Source organism: Rattus rattus, chromosome 9 (assembly GCF_011064425.1).
Source record: "Rattus rattus isolate New Zealand chromosome 9, Rrattus_CSIRO_v1, whole genome shotgun sequence".
Lineage (NCBI taxonomy): Eukaryota > Metazoa > Chordata > Mammalia > Rodentia > Muridae > Rattus > Rattus rattus.
Window position 1 is genome coordinate 51,903,966 of NC_046162.1, and position 12,336 is coordinate 51,916,301.

Consider the following 12,336-nt stretch of genomic DNA (forward strand, 5'->3'; position numbering starts at 1 on the left):
CTAATGTTGGGAAGCATCCTCCGTTACCTATTCATTGACGCAGGATTCCTCAAGCAAACTTGGTAAATCTCCCTAGCCAGCTTCCTTTGTAGATCTCCCTTCTATCTTCTGAGATTGGAATTATAGGTGAGCAGCCATGGCCATGGGGCAAGTATGAGGCTCCTGGAGTCCCAAACTCTGGTCCCTATCTTTATATGGGAAGTGCTTTAACCACTGAGCCATCTTTCCAGCTACTTAAATTAATTTATATATTTATTATGTATAAATTTATATGTATTCATACACACATATGTATGGTACATGTGGCATAAAATCGGAAGGGTACAAGTTGCGGGATTGGGAAATAAAGAAGAGAGATCTCAGATACAAGCACAAGAAGAGACAAACCAACGCAATAATATGTATAGAAATGGCAGAATAAAACTTTACTTCTTGAACACTAGTTAAAAAACAAAACAGAAGCCCCGTACCTGTTAAGATGGTGTTCTTGTTCCCTTCTCTCTGTCACTGGCAACTGTGAATCTCATTCTATTATTGTAGATTTCCACGCTGTGGTGTCACATTAATGGAATAACAGAATTGGTGGCCCTTTGTGTCTAGTTCCTTTCTAGCTTCCTTTCATAGCGAGTTTTGGGTCCCCTCATGCAGAATCACATGCCAGAAGTCCGGTACTGTTTATAGATGCATAATGGCCCATGCATGAATGTGCCATGGCCTACTTATCCCTTTGCTGGGCCTCTTGGCTGTGTCTCCCCTTTGGCCCTTGTGACCACTGCTAATATGGACACATTTATTCGTGTACTTGTCTGAACACCTGCTTGTAGTCCTTTTAGAATATAGTTGTTATTTATTTTAACTAACCTCTGCCCTATTTTTTTTTTTATATTTTCAGCACATTTTTCTGACAGGTTCCATGATGGACTAGTGAGGTGTAAGGGCTCCAGCTAGCACAGACTCGCTTCTCCATTACTAGCTGAATTGTATTGACCTCTGTAAAGTGAGCCTATAACGACAGTTCCCGCCTTACAGGAAGATCACGAAGGGATCAGGGATCGTTCTGTGGAACAGTCTCTGTCTGAGGAACATTAGCATTCTCTGTTACCCCTCCCTCACGCTGCTTCCTTCCTGGAGTCTCTCTTTGGATGCCATTGTTTTAGGGTCTCTGCTCTATCTCCCAAAGCAGCTAGCAGCTGAGGCTTCTCTCTAGGCACATGGGGTCTCAGGGGTTTGGGGGATCAGGGTCTTGGAAACAGGGAGAAGAGACCAACCAACTGTAGACTTCTGACCCAGCAACAAGCTAAAGCTTCCTTCTTCTTCCTTCTACAGACCTCCTGTAACTACGACACCTATATTCCAAGACGAGGTGCTATGCCGTCTTCCTGCTCAGACTCAAAATAGTCTACATGGTCTGTCAGGCTAAGAACCCATGGAGCAGGCAGTTCTCTTTCGCTACTATATTTCTGAGGATGTTTTTACAGACAGGTTAGGGAATTTCCTATTTTTTTGTTATGATAATCTTTTTTTTTGTCATAATAACCTTTTTCGAGAGTAGCAGAACATCACAATGGAAATTCATATGTTTCCTGAACTACTAACAGACTCAAGGAGGCGGAAACAAAAGGAAGGTTTTAAAGTCTATTGTAGGAGAATCACGTAAGATATTTCGAAACAAACAAAAGCAATAACCGTTGGCTCCAGGGATCAATAACAAGGGCTTATCACCTCAAGATTAAATACACTGTTGAGCAAGTGTCCTTGGAGTAGTGTGTGTGTGTGTGTGTGTGTGTGTGTGTGTGTAAGGTTATGGTGATCTTCATGAAAGGTTGTAGTTCCAGTCAGTCTTTTAAAAACAGCTTTTGCTGTTAGCTAACTGCACAGAATCCCCTCATCCATGATATCTCTGTTCTCTCTGTCTCCATCTCTGTCTGTCTGTCTCCCCTGTCTCCCATTAATGCTTGGCGAAAGGGACTCCCTTTAGTTTCTGATGGTTTTCACATACACTTATCAGATTTGAAGCATGTGTTGGTGCTTTGTTCCTATTTATGATCAATAATATTCCATTATGCATATATACCACGATTTGGCTAACCATTTGTCTGTCAATTGTCATTTGGGTTCTTTCTACCATTTGGTTCCTATGGATTCTGAAGCAGTGGCTTTCATGTATAACTTTTATTTATTAATTTATTTATTTTTGGTTTTTTTTCAAGATAGGGTTTCTCCGTGTAGCCCTGGCTGTCCTGGAACTCACCTTGGAGACCAGGCTGGCCCTGTGCTCATGGGATTTTGACTGCTTCTGCCTCCCAAGTGCAGGGATTAAAGGTGTGCGCCACCACCACCCAGCTACAACTTTTATTTTTTAATGAATGAGAACTCTCAGACCGAGAGGCAAAGGATACTTGCTAGGTGCCACAGACACATGAATTGTGGAGCTCCGAATTTGCCAGGCTGGTTGGGTCTAGGCACGCTTGGCTCTTCTGCTGTGCACACTGCACTCACTCTCTGCTGTCCGTGCACACTGCCACCCTCCATGCCTCTTTGTTTTGCACACTGCCACCCACGCCCATCCTGCAACCCTCCCACTTCCATGGGATCTGTCCGGAGACTAGGGAGTGGTCAGCATCCCTAGAGCACCTGCTGGGCTTGTTGCAACCCCAGCTCGGAGCCTGGCTCTTCTGCTCTTCTGACTGGCTCACCATTCCTGCCTCCCACTCACTCCAATCCTGCTACCTGCAGATCTTATTGAAACCCAGTTTCCTTTACTAAAGCTCCCCACTGAGCTTTTCAATCAAGACCTTGTTCTTCATTCCTGAATTTCCTATCATTCTTAAAGTCTCTGCTCAGGGGCTCTGGCTAGCACAAGTGGCCTCTTGCGGTGAATTACAAGAAGGTGCTCGTTCCCTGTAGGCTGATGAATTGCAAAACACTGTCCTTAGTCATCCCCTCAGCCAGACACTTTTGTGCGGTGTGCCCGCTGTACAATCACACTCAGCCGACTTTGCCTGGCGGTTCCTAAACAATTCTGACTTAGACATCCCCAAGTCCTCCACGTCCTTTCATAACCACTCCAAACTGGACCTGAACTGTGGCTTTTCACCATTGTGCCTAGTCCAGGGTCCAGCCAATGAAGTAAATTAGGGGAAGGGTTGTGTCAGTCCTCAGCTCCGAAGGGACACAACGAAACTCTTGCAGATGAGAGCTGGCAGACTTTCCAGGGAACTGGGGCCACATTGACCCCGAATGCATTTGGGCACAGCACTTCTGTTCCTTCAAGTGGGGTTCTCTCTGGAACGCCAGCTTCTTTCTTATTCACCTGACCACACGGAGCATTACCAACTCAAGTGAGTTTATTAGAAGTGATGGGGGTGCATTCAAGGTAGTGCATCGCAGTCACAGCCTTCTCTCCCAGGAGCCTCTACTGGAACCAGTTTCTCCCTTGCACAATTCCTTACAAGGTCTGTTCTCTCTAATGCCCAATCCCCAGCCCTCAAAAGCATTTCTCGAGACAGTGCTAGTTTTCATCTCTAACATTTCTACCAGTGATGTAATTCCTAAAATCGGCTGTGGCTGCATCTCTCTCTTATTCCTGCTCCTTACAGGATGGTGGGGGTTTGTGCCTAAAAGGCTGGGTGCTCACCGGATGGCTATAGAACCAGTGTTTCTAGATGGGCACACCTCTCCATACACACACAGCTGCAGAATCATCTGTCTCCCTTCTCTCAGCGCGTCCTGACATTTGTTTAACACTTTCCCTAAGCTTTTTCTCACCTTGTCTCTGGTTTTGTTTTCACAACCTGTTAGGATATGAAAAGCAATGATTATATCCATTTCACTCTCAAGGCACCCGAGAGGCACCTGAAGACCAGGAGGCTGGAGCATCTCGTCTGGTTGTCTGGTGATGGGGTAAAGCTGCCACTCACTGGGGCAGAGTACTTTGGACAGAGTGACGGGCTTGGCTATGCTTTAATCCTCTTAACTCCTGCCTGAAATTAACTATTTATGATTCTCAGAATCCTAAGAAGTCTGAACCTTGAGATGAAGAGGCTGCATTTGTGGGGTGGGTTCTGTGTCACCAGCTCCCAGCACCCAGCAGTGAGGGGTTTGCTTGCTTATTATCTATCTATCTATCTATCTATCTATCTATCTATCTATCTATCTATCTATCTATCTATCTATCTATCTATCTATCTCAGTTCACTATTCTGTCATTCTAATGGAGTGGTTTTTGTTTGTTTGTTTTGTTTTGGGTGGCTTATGTATACTGAGATCTGACTGGCAAATATAGTATGGAATGGTGGCTTTCACTCATAGCCAGGATCAGGTTTACCCAGAGAACATTTAGATCTAGCAACACCTATCCAGGTGCTACTATCACAAGCCTACCAGATGACTCAGATGGGTGGCCAACATCACAGATGGCAGCATGGACTAACCGGTGGCTTTAAAGATTCCCCAGATGGCTTGGATTCAGAGACTTTGATTTGATTGGCTGTGAACCATCGACACAGTTCCTATTGATTCCCGCTACTCACCGTTTGGACTGTAATATCATACATTGAATGCTTCACACAAGCTATGGAGATTTATCTTTCATAGTTATGGAGGATGGGGAGTTAGAGGTCAAGGTTGATTTAATTTTGGTAAGACCTACTTTCTGGTTTACAGATGATTCTTTCTAGCTATATCTTTCATCATAGAAGGGCGAGAAGTCTGCTTTGGTCTTGCATCATAGGAGCAGGCATTAACTCCACTCAAGAAGACCCACGCCTATGACCTAACCACCTCCTAAAGGTCCTACCTCCTGACATCTTGGATTTAAGAATTTCGGGATGTAATTTAGGGCAGGTGCAAACATTCAGACCATGCCTGGTCTACTAGGGCAAAACCCACAACTATAGCCCTGCATGGAAGAACCCTTCCATCTAGCATCAGCAGAGAGCATGTTCATCAGAGGTTTCTCTAATCTCAGCAGGAAGGCTACTAAGCCACCCTCTTCTGTAACTTCCTGGTTCCAGTCCTCCCCAACTCTATGAACCTGGGTGTGCAGTTAGGTGTCCAATCCTTAAGTTCTTTATCTGTTAAATAAGGCCCAGAATTGCTTGGCAGACCTTCTAAGTGCACTGAATAAAATAATGTATTTAATAATATGTAAAGGGAGCCATCACCATGCTTGATACAAGAGGGATTTCAACTGAAAAGAGTCAAATGCTATTATTCTCTGCCCCACAGGAATAATCTGCATATTGTGCTTTTGCAATACCTGCTATTTGCAGAGCACTGTGACTGATTTATTTCTCTGTGCATAGGAACGAGAGATGCAAAAGTGAATAGAGAGCAATATATACATATATCTTTCTTTTAAAAAATATTTCTTTTTATTTTGTGTGCACTGGTGTTTTGCCTGCATGTATGTCTGTGTGAGGGTGTCAGATCCCCTGGAACTGGGGTCACAGACAGTTCCTGAGGTATCATGTAGATGCTGGAAATTGAACCTGGGTCCTCTGGAAGAGCAGCCAGTAAGTGTTCTTAACCATTGAGCCATCTCTCCAGACCCTATTATATATATAATTGCAATATTGAGATGTTCAAGATGCAATCTATATGCTATGAACTCAGATGATGGGAGAATTCTTCCAAGTACATCGAGAGATCAAGAAGCCCTTTATCTGACATTTGAGCTGTCTCTTCAAGGTTGTGTAGCATTTTCACAGATGAAGAGCAACTGGAACGAAGACTGCAGCCTCAGTAGTGACAGGAGGCCAGGTGGCTGGAAAAGAGCCAAGAATCTGGGATTGTTGGCCTCCTGCATAATGGGACCTAAACTTGCATTTATTTACCTCTGCTGAGAACTCATTAATGGAGACTTTGCTAAAGAACTTGGTCTTTTAGTCTGAAAATCACTGGGGATCACTGAAGTTGGTAGTCTTGGAGTGTGTGTTCAGGTTGAAGGTTTTGGTTTATTGGCATCAGGTATTGTGTGGGAGAGTGGGTTGGCAAAGCCTAGGTGGGGATCTCTCAGAAAATTCCTGATTCTAACTCCAGTTAAACTCTAGATCCAATGTGCTCAGTGTGTGCTGTACCTGAAATCTGTCTCACTACCAAGTTAATTTCCACTGCCAACCCTCAGATTTTCTGTTTAGTTCTGTATTCATGCCAATAGGAAATGTTTTGTCTGGTTAGCTACCCAGGTCCCAGCCTAACCTACAGTTTTTTACAATCTTTTTTCAGTGTGAATGAAAGTTCTTGTTTCAAGCAATATTGGTATTTTTGAGTTTTTGATATCCAGGGACTTTCCCTTACCTGGAAATAAGAGGTAGCAGACCTGCTGGGTGGATATTGCCATAGTTTGGGCCTGAGATAGGAGGGGTAGGACAGGGCTTGACACAGGGCTGCAGTGATATGGAGAGGTAGGGTTGCCTGGGAAATACACAGTAAAGGAAGAGTTGGCAGGGCTATAACGTGCCCATGATTTGATCTAATTACATACATAGCTCATCTTCCCCAAATCCCACTTTTCAGCTTATTTTATTTATTCAAAAACAGTTTGAAGAAACTTGCAAGCTGAATAATTGAGAGTGATGATCGGTGGTGGACACACACACACACACACACACACAGATGTTCACACACACACACACACACACACACACACACAGACACACACACACACACAGATGTTCACACACACACACACACACACACACACACACACACACACACACACACACAGATGTTCACACACACACATATGCTCACACAGACACACACACACAGATGCTTACACAGACACACACACACAGATACTTACACAGACACACACACACAGACACACACACAGATACACACATACACACACACATATCACAATAGTAGAAATGAGAAATAAAAGGGAAGGAAGAGATCTAAGGTGAGAGGTGTCTTACTTTTCAATTGCCATGACAAATAAAAATAAAACCCAACAACAACAACAACAACAACAACAATAACAACAACAACAACAAACCCAAAAAACAAAACAAAACAAAACAAAAAAACAAAAACAAACCAAAACAAAATAAACAAAAACCAGACCAAGGCAATTTATAAATGAAGACATTTCATCTGAGGCTCATGTTTACAGAGGACTAGAGTCTATAACTACCATGTCAGGGAACATAGCATTGGGAAGGCAGGCATGGCACTAGGGCAGTAGCTTAGAGCTCACATCTTGAAACAACAATTGTGAGACATATGTGTGTGTGTGTGTGTATGTGTGTGTGTGTGTGTATGTGTGTATACACGTATATAAATATAAACATACATACACACACACACCATACCTATACCCACACTCATGCACACATACACTCACACACACTCACACTCACACATTCTCTCTCTCTCTCTCTCTCTCTCTCTCTCTCTCACACACACACACACACACACACACACACACACAGAATAGAAAGTCCACCCCCAGAAACACACCTCCTCCAGCAAGACCACAACAACCATAAAGGAAGGTGAGGAAGAAGAGAGGACTATGGAATCCATATGGTATGAGAGCATGGGGAAGGACTAACTGGGGAGAGGAGGGAATAGAGGACGGGGAGGGGATGAATAAGAACAAGCACAGTGGCCCACACACTGAAGCGCCGTCATGAAACCCATCGTTCTGTATGCTAACATAAAAGATTAAGCGACAATAAAGGAAGGGACTCCATGTACTTTCCGTAACATGGCGGAAGGCGGAGGACGTTATGCCTGAGTGAGTCTAACTTGAGTCTTTCTAGAGCAGGAGTTTGCGAGAATGAGAGGTTCTCATGTAAATGGGCAGCAGCAAAACCTCACCAGGGTTTGCTCAGCCTCCCCATCAGTGTGACCAGCTCTTTGGTAACCAATGAATTGCAGTTTTCACCAGTCCCAGGGGTCGCTGGTGGCTGGAGACATGTCTTACAAGACTTGGAGCTGGCTTTCTAAAGAGCATGCATCTCTGACTTGGTCATTCAGTCTTTAAGAAGCCAGTTCTGCATTTGCAGTATGGGACCAGTCCTGGGGGTTATGTCCCAGGTCCCTAAGTGTGTGAAATGATATGGATGGAAACACTTAGCCCAGGGCCTGGGCCGAAAGAGCCATGCTTCCCAGGATGCAACGTACAGAGGTACCTTTGGCTGGAGTCTTGGCAAATCTTTCCTTATGTTTAAGCTGCTAGTCCTGGAAGGTATGAGAATGAGTTTGGACTCCCAGAGTCCTACTCATAAGCTTTCTGGAGCAAGGAAACTAGGGCTTCGGCATGGAGGGTTCACTCCAGGGATGTTGGTCGTGTGTTAACCACACGGTCTATCAGACTCTAGCCCATGCATAGCTCTCCTGCCTGGATTCCAGGTCACTGTCACACAGGGACATTTAGTACATCCAGCTGTGGGTGTCCTGTTGTTACCATGGAAACCAAACTGCTACCTGGAGAGATGGGACTGAGGCCTTAATGGTCTTAGAAACACAAAATGTGTTCTCCGGAGACAACTTCACATTTCCACCTCCCTCTTTCTGTCAGTCCGTTTTCTCCACTTGCTCTTGTGTGCTTGGTTACTCCTTACCTCTGTCTCACTGAAGGAGAATGATAGTCAGTGCACCCTGAGTTTCAGATCCCTCCGAGGAGAGGTGGGGGGGACATTTCTAGCAGCCAGGGATCTGACAGTTGAAGCAGGTGTTGGGCAAATTCCACAGAACCCAGCACACTGACTGTGTTCAATCCATCCTCAGCTTCCTAGATGGCAAAAGGTGTTCATAGGCTTGCTTCTTGACCTCCCCACCAGGCCAAGTTCTAGGGATTTTTATGCTTCAGATCCTTTTGTTCTTGAAGATCAGAGTGGTGTGTTAGGCTGGTAATCTAAACACTGAGATGGGGCTAAGGCGGGAGAATTGTGAGTTTGAAGTTAGCCTGGGCTACTTGTATCAAAGCAAACTAAATCTGAAAAAAAAAAAAAAAAAAAGATTTTTTTTTTCATACAAGGTCTCATGTAGCCCATGCTGGCCTCAAGCTCATATTACAGTGTGGTATCACAGGAAGGAGCCACACTGTCTAGTTTATGGGGTACTAGAGATTGAAACCAGGGCTTTGTGCATGTGTTGGTAAATACCCTGCTAATGAACTGCATCACTCTCATTGTTCCTCTGTGGTTTGACGGGGAAACCTCTGTTCTCTTGCTTTACACTTCAAGAATCCTAAGGGCTGTGGAGAAGGCCCTCTTTTAATTGGTCTAGAAGATAGAAGATAGAGACCAGTCTGTTTCAAGTTTAGTCATTTGAGGTGAAATTCTTCTGAGGCCTAGAGATATCAGGGACAGCTGGTCACTTGGGTTTTCTTTAATCTGTCCCCACCTTTGACTAAAGGACTGAGAGAGCTTGGAGAATGTCATTATGTGGTGGTCATGGAGGATGTTTTGTCCCAGCCTCAGCCCTGGGGAGATGAACCAACCTGCTCAGGATCTCAGAGGTAACAGAAAGGGCCTGGGAGTCCAGGTCCCTGCAGGCTTCCTTGTGCTCCTCCTTGGCACCTCTTTGTTCCAATCTGCAGAGCGTCTGTTTCTCCTCTTAATGTTAGTCTAGCATCCCCAAGTGATCACCACTATCCCCTTCCCGTGATGAGAAGCATCATATGCTTCTAATAAACTTCTGGTGAGCGGGGCACATTCATGCTCCCTGGGCATCACGTGCAGGGCAGACAGATGCAGGCACTGTGCTGTCATAAGTACGTATTTAAGAGCTGTGTCTGCAATGACCGTTAGACTGATTGGAGCAGCAGTAGTATGGAGAGCTTAGAAGGTTGCGGGTCCAGAGCCCAATTGCCTTTACCTTGGGCTAGCATTAGCCCCCTAAAAAACATTCTTTGCCCACCCTTGTGTCAGAAGTAACATCTTGTGACAGATAGGTGAAACCCCCTTTGAATTTATTAATCAGTAGCTTCCACCAATTCCAAAGCTAAGAGTCTCATCAGACAGCATCCGAAACCTATAGGAGAGATTCCTGCTTCTGGTGTAACCCTCTGTGAGACACACCCACCCACGGATTTTACATTTTGCCTTACATTATACCTTCCATTGCTCTGCTCTGATAAAACTTCATGAAACTGCTTCTGTGTGGTGATCCAGACCCGTTTCTCAGGCCACGGTCACTCAAATTTGGCTCTAGAATGAATGATTTCTTATTCTACTTGTGGTAATAGCTCTGTTGTTGTTTGTATCATCAGAACTCACAGAACAGTTATTAATATCTTCAGAGTACAGATTAGAAAAGTAAAGTAACCTACACAGGGTCATGTGGTAGGCGGGTAGCGGGATGAAGTCAATTCCCTTCCACATTTCTCAAAGTCCTTGTGTGTCACTGGCTCCTGTTACAGACTGAGGGAGACCGTGACCCGAGAGCAAGCATCCAGCTATACAGGGCAAGGCTGCTTCCTTCTCACCCCACACCTTCTGTAGATAATTTGTTTGCTGTAAAAATGCAACTGCTTCGAAGTGGGCCTAGCTTCCTGTGTGGATCAGGCTGTCCTATAACCACCATTAATGCAAAAAGTGGAAAGAAAGTTCCAACTTAGCACTGCATTGTAATTATGTGAGAGCGGATTGTTTGAAGTTTTCATTACCAATATACCTTGCCCCTAGGTGGGGTTTCCAATACATCTACCCTGTCGGTGCTGTTTGTACAAACCCACCTGTCAGTGCTTCCTCTCTTGTCGGAGACTGTGACAGGGAGGAGAGATGAAAGTTATTTTTAATTTGGCAACCAACCGAACATCTAACTCACCCCTTCCAGCAGCAAAGCCTATATGTTTTCTCAACAGGGTATTAATTATCTGGTTCTGGGACTGGCCAGACAGCCTGTTCAGGCAGTTCTGGTTGCCCTGCTGGCTTGACGCAATTGCAAGGTGAACCCAGCAGGACTCAGAGAACTTAAGCAGGAGGCATCCTCTTTCTCAATAAACTCAGACATGGGCATTGGGCAACTTGTTAAACACATTTATTGATTTTTTTTTTTTTTTGACAGTAACCAAACACAGTGAGTGACCATTATAAACAAGAAAAGAAAGGCATTCTTTTGTACTTTGTGAGATCTGGCTGCACCTGGAGAGAAAAGATACCCCATTTTCCCAGGAATTTACAAGGCAAAGTGCATTCCTTTGGGAGCATCACAGGGGTTGGGGGCTGGGCGTGGGGAATGGCAGTTTTGAAACGCAAGGAGTCTGTCGCCTGCTACGTGAGGCGAAGCTCACCTGGGATGAATGGTCGAGCCATGGAGTGGAGTGAAAGATATACCTGCTTAGCAAATGCATTCCTGCTTGCCACAAACTCAGTAAAACTGGCTGCAAATGAACAAAACATGGAGATGAAGGGACACGGGAGATCCAAGAAGGTAGCTGCGTGGGCTGAGCCTGGCAGGAGGGAGAACAGACCAAAGCCAGAAAAATGAAATCAACGCATTGAACACATTTATTGGGCTCTTAACAATAACCAAACACAATGTATGACCTCCGGAAAACAAGAGACAGCGAATGAATCGATTCTGATCTCGGGCAAGTCCTAGTACAGTTATGTGACAAAGAGGGAAATAATTCCATTCTTATAGTCTGCGGTGATAAATATATACAACGTATAGCTCTTTGATGTCTGTCCTTTTATTTATTTTTTTTTGAAGATTTTCTTTTTAAATCATTGAGTAAACAGAAGAATCATAATCTAGAAATAAGTGTCCTTGGTCAGCTTTGTCCTGGTTCACCTGTCACAGCACCCTCGGAGTGGCCCAGGACGCTGTCAGAGACGATGAGGTGCAGTGCAGAGTCCGCTGGATGCTTTTAGAGCGGTGTTTTTCTCCCCACTCTCTTTTGGAAGAATTTTGTATATACAAAGGCTGCGAAGTCTTATTGGGTTGAGTTATTAGTTCAGGAAAACAGTATCAAAATTGTAATCAGGTTAACTGGTTGTTTTCTTCTAAGACCTTTGATGAATGAACCTTTGTTTCTGAAACTTGGCTTTCCCATCATGGAGGGGTGTGTGTGTGTGTGTGTGTGTGTGTGTGTGTGCAGAGGGATTTACTCCTCTGAAACATTTTTGCAGACAATTCTCATGAAAAGGGGGGCCAATCCAAAGAGTGAAAGGCTTAGGGGAGGAAGGACGGGAAAGGGGGCATTCTGGGTTACGTCAATTCACAGTTGTAGAATTTCACTGAGGTGGGATTCTTCTTGGCTTAGTTCCCTACTTGAGGAGCCATTCGTTTACTGGAAAGAGAGAGAGAAACAAAACCGAACACACACACATACAAATAACACAAAACAAGGCACAACTCAATTAATCGCATACA

The 12,336-nt window shown here is 44.5% G+C and overlaps 1 protein-coding gene across 1 annotated transcript in view; it reads right to left on the bottom strand.

The window, feature by feature from the left end:
- Window positions 1–10,981: 10,981 nt before the first annotated feature.
- Ca10 (carbonic anhydrase 10) overlaps window positions 10,982–12,336 on the bottom strand; it is a 489,824-nt gene continuing 488,469 nt past the window's right edge. Inside the window, exon 9 of the mRNA XM_032911624.1 lies at window positions 10,982–12,253. Coding sequence (XP_032767515.1) covers window positions 12,231–12,253 — 23 coding nt within the window. The 3' untranslated portion in view covers window positions 10,982–12,230. The remainder of the gene's footprint in view (window positions 12,254–12,336) is intronic.